Source organism: Heterodontus francisci, chromosome 25, assembly GCF_036365525.1.
Source record: "Heterodontus francisci isolate sHetFra1 chromosome 25, sHetFra1.hap1, whole genome shotgun sequence".
In the NCBI taxonomy this organism is placed as follows: Eukaryota; Metazoa; Chordata; class Chondrichthyes; order Heterodontiformes; family Heterodontidae; genus Heterodontus; species Heterodontus francisci.
This window is the reverse complement of record NC_090395.1, coordinates 73,078,047-73,091,049: the sequence shown is the minus strand read 5'-3', so window position 1 is coordinate 73,091,049 and position 13,003 is coordinate 73,078,047. Positions and strand designations below refer to the sequence as shown.

The 13,003-nt window shown below is 44.2% G+C and overlaps 1 protein-coding gene across 2 annotated transcripts in view; it reads right to left on the bottom strand.

The window, feature by feature from the left end:
- Positions 1 to 5,102: 5,102 nt before the first annotated feature.
- Positions 5,103 to 13,003, bottom strand: part of LOC137383988 (putative helicase MOV-10) — an 83,348-nt gene continuing 75,447 nt past the window's right edge. For both annotated transcript variants that reach the window (XM_068057500.1, XM_068057502.1), the window contains 4 exons: positions 12,362 to 12,487; positions 11,691 to 11,779; positions 7,690 to 7,808; positions 5,103 to 6,761 (listed from right to left, as the gene is read on the bottom strand). In XM_068057500.1, the coding sequence (XP_067913601.1) occupies positions 6,697 to 6,761; positions 7,690 to 7,808; positions 11,691 to 11,779; positions 12,362 to 12,487 (399 nt within the window). In that variant the 3' untranslated portion in view covers positions 5,103 to 6,696. The remainder of the gene's footprint in view (positions 6,762 to 7,689; positions 7,809 to 11,690; positions 11,780 to 12,361; positions 12,488 to 13,003) is intronic.

Genomic DNA, 13,003 nt, shown 5'->3' with positions numbered 1-13,003 from the left:
TTGAATCTGTTTCTGCCACCCTTTCAACTCACTGAATAATTTTTCATAGCCTTTTTCCATATGAATTAAGAGGAGTAGGCCACTTTGCCCCTCAAGTCTGCTCCACCAGTCAAGATCATGACCGATCTGATTCTAACCTTAACTTCATATTCCCACCTTCCCCTGATGACCTTTCACTCCCCCCCCCCCCCCCCGTATTTATCAATCTTTTGAGGGAGTTCCAAAGACACTCAGCCCTCTGAGAAAATTATCATCTGTCTAAAATGGGTGACCTCTTATTTTTAAATAGTGACCCCTACCTCTAGATTCTCCCACAAGAGAAAACATCTTTTTCACATCCACCCTGTCAAGACCCCTCAGCATCTTGTTCCAATTAAGTCACCTCTTAACTCCAGCAGCTACAAGCCTGCCCATTCCAGGCATTAGTCAAGTAAATCTTCTGAATTGCTTCCAATGCATTTATATCCTTCCTTAATTGAGACCAGTACTGCACACTACTCCAGATGTGGTCTCACCAATGCCCTGTATAACTGAAGCATAACTTCCCTACTTTTTGTATTCAATTCCCCTTCCAATAAATGATGACCTATTTGCTTTCCTAATTTTGTGATTCATGCACTAGGGACACTGATCTCTGCAATCTCTCACCATTTAGATTATATGCCATTTGCAAGAGCTTTGCCTACTCACTTGGTGATCATCAAATTTAGCAACCATACCTTTGGACCCTTCATCTAAGTCATTTATATAAATTGTAAATAGTTGAGGCCCCAGCACTGATCCCTACAGCATGCCACTCGTTACATCTTGCCAACCAGAAAATGCCCCAGTTATGTCTACTGTTAGCTAGCCAATCTTCTATCCATGCCAAAATGTTACCCCTACACCATAAGCACTTATTTTCCACAACATTTGATGTGGCACCTTAGCAAATGCCTTCTGGAAATAAAAGTACAGGACATACACTTACTTCAAAGAACATAGCTACCTGATGGGACCCAAACCCAACGATGGGTCTGGTTCAGGTCGCTCTTCAAGGTCCGGCATTTGGGGTTGGACAGCCAGGACATCAAGCTGGAACCACTCAACACTGATCTGCTGTGAGTGATTCCATCCAAGGTAGAGCACACCTCTTCAATAAAGTTGATTATATTCTGCTGGTCATGTTTAGCATTGGGGGGAAAAAACAAAAGGACTCTGGTCAGGTTTCATTTGCAGAGCAGGCCTTTACTTCAAAGCACTCCAATAAATTGGTTAAACATTACTTCCCTTTCACAAAACTACATTGACTCTGGCTGACTACCTTGATTTTTTCTAAATGCCCTGCTATAACATTTAATAATTGCTTGTAACATTTTCCCAAACAGATGTTAAGCTAACTGGCCTGTAGTTTTTCTGCCTTCTGTCACCCTCCCCTCCCCCTTCTGAATTATCTAAAATCTGTCCTTTAGTTACTGAACCACCTCCTAATGGTTTCTATCCCTCTTATCAAAACCCTCATGATTTTGAATGCTTCTATTAAATCTCTGCTCCTCCAAGGAAAACAATCCCAACTTCTCTAGTCTTTCCACAATGGAGGTCCCTGGTACCATCCTAATAAATCAGCTTTTTTAAACTGCCTGTAATTCTCTACTACAATGCTGCAAAGTAATGATATGCAGCCCTGTGAATGAGGGTTCATGTCGTCTTTAAAATTAGAACCCTTCATGAATTAAGTTGTTTCTACCCTATCCACCTTGTTTTTCCCCATGTATCCTGTTTGCTTTTGAATGAATTCAGCTGTTGAAAGACACAAAAAAAAACCCTCAAATGTCGAGGTTTACATCTGATGCAGCCAGAACCTCTAGTCCAAAGTCTCAGCCAGATACAGATTGAGGTGAAGCAGAGTTCTACTTACCACAGCAGCACAGCATTGTTACTGGATTAGTAAGACACAGAACCAGACTAATCTCAATGAGTTCAAATCCCACCATAGTAGCTGTGGGAACTTTAATATGGAAGAGTTTAAAAAGTTAGCTTCACTAATGGTGACCGTTAACTACCAGATTGTCAAAGATCCCATGTGGTTTACAACTTCCTTTAGGGAAGGAAATCTGCTGACTTAACCCAGTTTGGTTGATTCTTAACCTTTGAAAAGCCACTCAGTACTTAAGGCAGTGACTCACTACCAACTTCTCATGGACAAATAGGGATGGCAAATGAATGCTGGTATTGAGTGATGCCTCTATGCCAAGAATGAATCAAAAACTCTCAGTTCAAACTACCTGTAATATTTCAGCCACTGCATCCTCCTATACTCTTGTTCCTGGCCTGGATTGTGTGGCCCACCTGTTCAGGTGTCACCAATACCAATGTATTGCAAAATTTCCTGTTCTCACCAGCTACTATTGGTTGGCTATTTCCACAGCTCTAACACTTAGTTTCCAGTGTCTCCCATGGCAGGCTCTTTCATACATTGTGTATAGGGCAGTTAAAAGTAGATGCATAATCTCTGCTTTGTCACCTTCTCCCTTCCTGCCTAGTGACTTTTATTTTCAGATCTAGGGCCAGATAGATGCAGCCACTTGCACTGATTTGAGGACAGCATAGGAACAGGGAGCAAATTATGGGTGGGGGTGGGAAAGAGAGCTACAAAATCCAAGAGACATGTACTAGTTTCCAGCCATTGCACGGTGTAGCAATGGCTGGCTGTTTCCACCTGTTCTTTCTCCTCACTTCTCTTTTCTTCCCCCCCCCACTGTCTAAAACAGTGGAGGTGGATATTACTGACCATATTAAAGATCAAAACAAAAAAAAAACAAATGTTTGTTGGGACTGAGACAGCCCTGACTAACATATTGAACTTACTGAAAATATGCAAAACTCAAACTGCAGGGAAGGGAGTAGTTTCAAGGCACCAAAGAGGAAGTCTCCACAAGAGTGAGTTTCCCCCACCTCCCTTACCACTCCCTCTTGTTGGGAGAGTGCCTTGATGGGCATAGCTCCAGTACACTACTCCAATGGCTATTCTCTATGAGCTTAGACACTGAATGGCAATAGGGGTATTAAAGTATTTACAGCACAAACAGGCCATTCAGCCCAACAAGCTCATACAAGGGTTTATTCTCCATACAAACCTCCCACCCTTTTCGTTGATCTATCCTATTCCTTTCTCCATTATGTTATCTAGCTTACTGTTGCATGTCTGTTACCTCAACTACTCCATGTGGTATTAGAGTTCCACATCTCACCACTCTCCTGAATTCCCTGCTGGATTTGTTAGTGACTATCTTATATTGATGCCCCTAGTTCTGGTCTCGTGCATAAATGAATCATCTCCATCTCTCCCTATTGAAGATCACCCCTGAGCCTGCTCTTTTCTGGAGATAAACACTTACTTGACACTCTGCCTTCGGTACTTCCCAGTGGAAGTCACTGGAGAAACAGAGGGCACAGTTAGAGATTAAAATAACTTAAAAAGTGCTGAAAGAGGGGGAAAAGTGGTTAAAGTTTCACACCGGGTAGCCTTTTTAAAAAAAAAACAGCCACAATTGACAAGTTAACCTGTCCTTTCTCCCAGCAGATTTTTCATCTGTCCCATTACATTGAAGTAGAGCAGCAGCAGAAATTTAGCACCCACAGGTCCTCACAGCTCGGTAACAAACCAAAACTCACCTTATGTAAGGCAGGTTTTTGAATAGCAACTTGCTTTATAAAGCATTTTTAATGTAATAAAATGGCCCAAGGCTCTTCAAAAGGAAGATCAGACAAAATTCAACACAAAGCCACATAATGAGGGAGAAAAACTAAGAAATAGGAGTAAGCCATTTGGCCCATTGAGCCTGGTCTGCCATTCAATAAGGTAATGGCTGATCATCCACTCAGTTACACCTTTCCATACTATATCATGTACCATATCCTGAATTAGGACAGGTGACCAACAGGATTTGAGGGGCAGAGAGATTTAGGAAGGGAATTGCAACATGAAATTAAACACTGTGGATCTGAAAGTGCCAGCTTTCACTACCAGCTAGCTGGATGAGCTCAACATGATGCCAAGTGCTGGAATGGTCAGCATAGGAAATGAAATTATTCCACATCACATCGTTTTCATAACTTAAACTTGACACAGTTGGTCCCACCCTCGTAAGCAACATGTGAGCTCAGACTCTGTTGGGAGTACAATCCAAGCAGAGAAAAGCAGGATAACCAACTAAGGGCGGCACAGTGGTTAGCATCGCAGCCTCACAGCTCCAGCGACCCGGGTTCAATTCTGGGTGCTGCCTGTGTGGAGTTTGCAAGTTCTCCCTCCCACATGCCAAAGACTTGCAGGTTGATTGGCCATTATAAATTGCCACTTCTATAGGTAGGTGGTAGGGAAATATAGGGACAGATGGGGATGTGGTAGGAATATGGGATTAGTGTAAATGGGTGGTTGATGGTCGGCACAGACTCGGTGGGCCGAAGGGCCTGTTTCAGTGCTGCATCTCTAAACTAAACACCCAGGCAGACATCAGAGACCGTGTGGTGAATTAGAAGAGGAACAGGAAGTTTGTTTGGTGTCCCAACCAACATTCCTCCAGCAAAGCAACACCACTGAAAATAGATTAACCAGGCAGTGGGGGAACTGCACTGTGCATAACACATCTGCCATATTTGCCAAGACTCAAATCAGTGCTTGATAAACACAAGTGTTCATTTAGTTAGTTAGTTAGAGATACAGCACTGAAACAGGCCCTTCGGCCCACCAAGTCTGTGCTGACCATCAACCACCCATTTATACTAATCCTACACTAATTCCATATTCCTACCACATCCCCACCTGTCCCTATATTTCCCTACCACCTACCTATACTAGGGACAAGTTATAATGGCCAATTTACCTGCAAGTCTTTTTGGCATGTGGATGGAAACCAGAGCACCCGGAGGAAACCCATGCAGACACAGGGAGAACTTGCAAACTCCACACAGGCAGTACCCAGAATTGAACCCGGATCGCTGGAGCTGTGAGGCTGCGGTGCTAACCACTGCGCCACTGTGATCGCAGGATTGAGTTACATGGAAAAACTGGAGAAGCTAGCATTATGCTTCATAGAGCAAAGAAAGTTAAGGGGAGATTTAAAGGTGTTTAAATCTTTATAATTTATTTGAGAGCTCCAAATATTGCCACGTTTCTTCCAATGGTATACTGCAGACAAGATAAACTAATCTATTCATCTAGAGAACATACCAGTGAAGTACACAGCTATCCGATATATCCGAGTTCACAGTTACATCAAAGCCACAATGAGGGAATGTGGAGTTGGATATTTGAGACCAAACAAGAAACGTATTCACATCTGGAATTAAGCCCCTCATTATTTTGTCCTCTCTGCGTATTAACTTATTTCCCTATTTGTGAAGCTGGCTGTACAGAGCAAAACAGTTGCTGATTAAAATAAACCAGACACACACGGTCACTTTGGATGGGTTCAGATCCTGTTATACATCTCTGGAATGGAAAACCGGGTGAGACACACATAACAGGCAGCCAAATCAATATCCCCCATTTTACAGAACCTACCAAAATCACCATTAACCCCTCAAGTTTGAAGTGGGACACAAGAGCAGAGCAGAGACACAGACATGGCAGCTACATTACAGAAATCTGCGCATTCTAACAAATGCATGCAGATTACAAGAAATTTTTTATAAAATACACAATCAATAAAGGAACTTGTACATCGTCGCTAACCATGAAGATCGACAGTGAATCCAGTTAAAGGAGTACAAGGTAAGTCACTCGTTGCTACAGCTTCAGCAGAGTAACAAGTGGTTGAACAGACAGTAGGTGCAGGTAAACATCATGGTTTAAGAATCACTGCATTGATTAATCTGCAAAACGCTTCGTTGTCAGCGAGGCTCAGAAAGCAACATAGTTTCAAAATAAAATTTCCATCCCCTCTTGATCATGACTGCTGGCTGGAGTACAACTCCATGGGAACCACACCCCTTCCAATAACTAATCAGAGCAGTCATGTTTCTCAAGTCCAGGGCAGCTATTTAATCATGGGGGGCTCACATTCTGTCCACTTCAGAAGTCCATAACCTGCCAAGGTGAGGCTGGCTGGGTTGGATGATGGTCAGGAACACTGGCCGATATGCAATCTCTTCCGCCCCACTTCACCTCACTAACCCCGATCAGTTATGGCAAACCCTGCTGCCCCGTGTGCTGAGAATCAGCCAATTCAGCTCAGATCAGGGATGGAACATGGGATATTTCTAGCCAGTGCAGCTCAGCTACACATGGTCAAACTGCCTGAGCCATCGCGTGTGGATTAACAGAATACTTAATCCTGAAACACAAGTGTTTTGAAGACACACGTTTCACACCTGAACCCTGCTTCATAGTGCCGTAGAGAAAAACATCAATACTTTGGAGAAACCAGAGTTCAGAAATGCAGCGATACCATAAAACAGCAAAGGCTTCATCTTTGTAGAAAACAATTTAAAAAATCACAATTCTGAAATTAAACAATTTATACAAAGCACTTGATTCATTTAAGAGGATTTAATGTTCAATTTTATATATATATATAATATATATATATATATATATAAGTCTTTATATATAGAAACATTTCACTAAAGCAGCTGTTTTTTTCTCCCCCACAACATTCAAAGTTTCAACATTATTTGTCTTCCTGTGGGTTTTTTTTTTCTCTGATTCAGCTTCGCTCAAACTTCACTTCTCCATTCCGGCTCCAGCTGCTGCTGGACAATGCTGACAGCATCAGGGTCCACTAAAAATCAAAATAAATAATCAGTTTGTTGGACAATGCCTCGCCAATTCTGAGTTACCCCTTCCCACAATGATATTCTAAGTGTAAAGAAAAAACAATGTTTGATACGGAAACAAGAAAATGCCACTTGCCGCATTAATCCTGCTCCACCTACAGCCCACACCATTTTTTGATTCCGTAATTGTTTCTCCATGTCCCCCAACCCAAAAAAACAGACCAATGTCAGAAGAGCTTGCTCCTCGATCATGACTCAATGGCAAATGTTTTTAACCTCTCCCCTCCCAGTCTCACTTGAGGCTTATGAATTTTGTACTTGTGTGATCTGCTCATTTCCCAATTAGGTTGTTTGAAAAGTCAATGAATCTAAATTAATTACATCCTCAAGATCTAATCTGAAGAGAACTTGGGACAAAATTCACAGATACAACCTTCTGGCAATCAAAAATACTGACACGTGTTTTTGGTGCCTCTCTTCCTGCATCCTTCCACAAGCACTGACTCTTGCCACAGGCACTGATATTTCATCCAAGTGGCCATAAGGGAGCCCAACAGTTGGGGCAGAAGGGTCTCTATGGGGAGAGGAGAGGACATGCCAGCCAAGCTCTAGTCCAACTTCCCCTGGGGCACACAGAGACCCAACAGGAATCAGGGACCAAGAACCACAGCTGATTTGTTCCCCCTCCCTGGACCAGGAGCAGTGAGGCAGATTGCAGCAGCTGTTCCATCTGAGATCAGAGTATAAATTGAGCCCAGTGACAGAGAAGTTCAACCATCAAAAGCCCAAAACAAATCAATTCAAAACCTTTATAAACAAGCTGGTCCCAAGGACCACATCACATGTGATTCAAATTAACATTTACTAGGGAGGGGAGAACTTACACACACACATTTTTCATTACTGCCACTACATGGCATCTCTGATTGTCACCTGTTAGTTCAGTGTCCAGGCTGAGCTGATCAAGGCGATCTACAAGATCCATTTCGAGGTCATCACTTTCATACTCGTAACCAGCATAACCCTGATGACTGACGCAGTAACTCAGGAATCTGTGGATGAAACACACAGAATCAGAGCTGGACATCCAAAGAGCAAAACCAGGTACAAAGAGATCCTCATAGATGGGGCTCTTGTCTCAATTAAAATTCTCATCTAAGTGGACAATCCCTCCATGGCCTTTTCCCTCCCTATTTCTAACCTGTTGCTCCACACTCCTCATATCTTCCAATTCTGACCTCTTGCTCATCCCTAATTTCCTTCATGCCATCGTTGGCGGCCATGCCTTCAGCTGTCTGGGTCCTAAGCTCTGGAATTCCCTCCTTAAACCTCTCCACCTCTCTCTATTCCTTCAAGATGCTCCTTAAAACCTCTATCTTTGATCGAGCTTTTGTCACCTCTCCTAATACCTCCTTCCTTTGGCTCGGTGTCAAATTTTGTTCTTATTTACACTCCTGTGAAGCACCTTGGGACATTTTACTATGTTATGGGTGGTATATTAATGAAAGTTATTGCTGCTGGGGATATCATTCACCCTCCGGGTAGCTCTCCCTAGTGGCCACTGCTCACGGGTCTGTACATCAAGCATTCAACCAAAAACCAGTAGGGAGAGGAGGGGAGAATCAGCCATGTCCAATCCTGTCCTCCACTCACGCATTTCCCAGCGGAAGCTAGTGAACAGAAACCCACACTGATGCTTTTCTCCATGACCCAAAGGCTAACTGTAGCATCATTCCCACTGCACCAGCCGAGATCCAGCACTGAACCCATGACCACCCAATCTGTCTGGCTCAGAACAAGATCGAGCATGGACTTCTCAAAGTTCTCCAATTCAACAAGTGACTTAAAATTATTTAGAATTTGCAGCACAGACAGACAGTTCAGCGAACTGGACCATGCTGATGTTCATGCTCCACATGAGCCTCCTCCCACTACTTCATTTCACCCTGTCAGCATAACCTTCTATTTCTTTCTCCCTCGTGTTTATCCAGCTTCCGCTTAAATGCCTCTCTGCTACTTGCCTTGACTACTCCATGTGGTAATGAGTTCCACATTCTCACCACTCTTTGAGTAAAGAAGTTTCTTCAGAATTCCCCATTGGATTTATTCGTGACTATCTCAGATTTATTGCCCCTAAGTTCTGGTCTCCCCCACAAGTGGAAAAACATCTCTGCATTTAGAGTCATAGAGAGATACAGCACTGAAACAGGCTCTTCGGCCCACTGAGTCTGTGCCGACCAACAACCACCCATTTATACTAATCCTACATTAATCTCATATTCCCTACCACATCCCCACCATTCTCCTACCACCTACCTACACGAGGGGCAATTTACAATGGCCAATTTACCTATCAACCTGCAAGTCTTTGACTGGGTGGAAACCGGAGCACCCGGCAAAAACCCACACAGTCACAGGGAGAACTTACAAACTCCGCACAGGCAGTACCCAGAACTGAACCCGGGTCGCTGGAGCTGTGAGGCTGCGGTGCTAACCACTGTGTCGCCCCTTTAAACAACAATTTACTCCAGTGAACCTTTTCATAATTTTAAAGAAAATGAGGTCACCCCTCACACCTTTTATACAGAAAAGCCCCAGCCTCTTCAGTCTTTCCCAATAGTTAAAACCTCTCAGTTCAGATGTCTGATCCCATTTTAGAGAAGTTAATTTTGAAACAAAAGCAAAATAATGCAGATGCTGGAAATCTGAAATAAAAACAGAAAATTCTGGAAAGATTCAGAAGATCTGTGGGGAGAGAAACAGTTAGTGTTTCAGGTCAGTGACCTTTCATCAGAACTGGGAAAAGTTAGAAATGTAACAGCTTTTGAGCCAGGGGGAAGGGTGAAGAAGAACAAAGGTGAAGGTCTGTGATAGGGCGGAGGGCAGGAGAGATGAAATGACCAAAGGTTTCATGGTACAAAGCCAAGAGGAGTGGTAATGGGACAAGTAAAGAAACAAAATATCTGTCTGGATGAGGTGTGAACAGCAGGATAGCAGACGTCCGAACACAAAGTCAAGGGATCAAGAAAGAAATGAGAAAAAACACGAAACAAAATGGGGTCAGAGGTTATGATCTAAAATTACTGAACTCAATGTTGAGTCCGGAAGGCTGTAAAGTGCCCAGACAGCAGATGAAGTGCTGTTCCTTCAGCTTGTGTTGAGCTTCACTGGAACCCTAGCAGGCCAAGGACAGAAAAGTCAGAGTGGGAGCAAGGTGGAGAATTAAAATGGCAGAGAACAGGAAGCTTGGGCTCATGCTTGCAGACTGAACGGAGGTGTTCTGCAAAGCAGCCACCCAAGTCTACATTTAGTCTCTCCAATGTATAGGAGACCACATTGCGAGCAGCGAATAGTGTACTAAATCAAAAGAACTACAAGTAAACTGCTGTTTCAGGAGTGTATAGGCCTTGGACGGTGAGAAAGGAGGAGTTAAAAGGGCAGGTTTTGCACCTCCTGCCTTGGAATGGAAAGGTGCCAGAGGAAAGAGGGGGGGAGTGTTGAGGTGACTGAGGAGTGGACAAGGTGTTGCAGGTGGAATGTTCTTCCCACCACCAACCTTACCCCTTTCACTTGCTCAAAATCGATTACATTTCTAACTTTTCTCAATTCTGATGAAGGGTCACTGACCTGAAATGTTAACTCTGTTTCTCTCTCCACAGATGCTGCCAGACCTGCTGAGCATTTCCAGCATTTTCTGCTTTTATTGCAAGTCCATTTTGAATGTCCTGGACTATCCTTTACATTACACGTGCTTGGACATGCACAGCTCACTCGAGTCTAACCTCAGCTTTAATTTAGTACTTCTAAACTTTTTTGCTTGGCTATAGCCAAAATCAAACAATGACATCTTGGACCGGAAACCGATGTCCTGTGTGGTCAGCGAGGGGGACCCAGAGAAATCCCTGCCTCCATCCAGGGACTGCCCCTTGACGTGTGGCAGGGCTGACCCGGCAAGCTATGCCAGAGGAGCATAACTCCTGTTAGGACCTCCCAAGTCCAACAGGTCAGAAAGTAGACACCAAACTAAAGGCAGTGCACTATCCACCTGATACAGCCTGACAGTCAAGCCAATGATCTGTTCATTATTGAAACAACACAAGAGACAAGACGAGTCAGATTAGCCACGATCACACTAAATGACAGAACAAGCTTGAGGGGTTGAATGGCCCCTTTCTACAAATCTATTACAGACTGGCAAATATAAACATCAACTGTTAACCGCAATCCGGATGAAAGTCAAGATGATACTGCAGTGGAGTCAAATGCCTTTATCTGGAGGGACAACATTGGTTGCCTCATGTGCCATTAGACGCAGGAGACTCTCCAGTAAAGACCCCAGTAGCAAGTCCCCCATCAGGAGGTTAGATTTGGGAACTGAGCAGAATGGCACTGGAACCTATGGGTGTCTTCAACCTATATTCAGAGAGACCCCTTGGCCAACTCTGGCTGGACAGAATCCCAGAGATTTCACATAATCTCTAGCTTCCAACTGCCCCACCCCTACACTCCCGCCATAGGTCACTCAACACATCCATCGTCACGAGGCCCCGCCTTCCCATGCCAAGTGTAAAGGCGACAAGACTCTTACTCGATTGGATGATTTTTGACATCAGCCAATTTTCCCTTTTTACAACTAATAAGCGTTCAAAGAATATGTAAACAATTTATTTTAATGCCTCCTGTAATTTTTTTTTCCTCGGTGTATGCTGGCAGCAATCTCCTGGAAACTATTCTTGAATTCCTGGAAACTCCAGGGTAATCCTGGAGATTTGATAACCCAAGCAACAGCACCATGAACCCACCCGGAGTGCTCGGACTTTAAAAAGAGTGCTTGAACAGGTCAGGCCGACAGCCAGCAACTCGCACTGGTGCTGCCAGCTGAGCAATACCACTGGTCCCAGCTACATTGCGAGAGAGAGAGAGATTTCACCTACCTGTTCCAGTTTGGATCCTTGCTGAGGATTATGGGGTTTCCCACCACTATCAGCAGGGCCTTGGCTCTGGTTAGTGCAACGTTAAACCGCTATTGAGGAGAGAGATGAAGATTACTCAAGATTCATTCACAAATGTTTTCATATTCCACACAGAATTCTTGGTAATCCAGATTGGTAGAGTGTGGAAGGGAGAGAACATGCAATCGATAGCCAATAGAAACACACATTATCTCCAGCCATGAATTGGTGGGTAACACTCTCGTTGCTGAGTCAAAAGCTCATGGGTTCAAATCCCACTCAAGACTTGACCCTATGATCTAGACATACACTCAGTGCAACGCAGAGGGATTGCACCAGAGCTACTGCCTTTTGGATGAGATGTTAAATAGAGAGCCTATTTGCTCTCTCAGGTGGCCATAAAATATCCAATGGCCACAATTTCAAACAAGAGTGGCGGAGTTCTCCCCGATGTCCTGGGCCAATATTTACCCCTCAATGTACATCACAATAACAGATTATGTGGTCATTATTACTTTGCTGTCTGCAGGAGTTTGCTGTACGCAAATCAGTTGCCATATTTCCTACAATAGTGACTACACATCAAAACGAGTGGAGGGAAAGCAGAGTTCCAGAACGGGTCAGGGGGTATGCAGTGAGATGTGACAATGTACCTTTGGATTTTTAAGAAAGCCCAGGTTGAAATCATCATCCATCTGTAGGTAATTGGAACTGCTGCGTACAGTGGAGATGATGATTACCTTCCGCTCCTGACCCTGGAACTCCTCGACTGACCCAACCTAAAGAAATACAAACACAAAATCAAACACTCCACCACTCACACTGTCCCTGCACAAACTCAGTGCCCACCACTCACACTGTCCCTGCACAAACTGCCCACCATTCACACTGTCCCTGCACAAACTCAGTGTCCACCATTCACACTGTCCCTGCACAAACTCAGTGCCCACCACTCACACTGTCCCTGCACAAACTGCCCACCATTCACACTGTCCCTGCACAAACTGCCCACCATTCACACTGTCCCTGCACAAACTCAGTGCCCACCACTCACACTGTCCCTGCACAAACTGCCCACCATTCACACTGACCCTGCACAAACTCAGTGCCCACCATTCACACTGTCCCTGCACAAACTCAGTGCCCACCACTCACACTGTCCCTGCACAAACTGCCCACCATTCACACTGTCCCTGCACAAACTCAGTGCCCACCACTCACACTGTCCCTGCACAAACTGCCCACCATTCACACTGTCCCTGCACAAACTCAGTGCCCACCATTCACACTGTCCC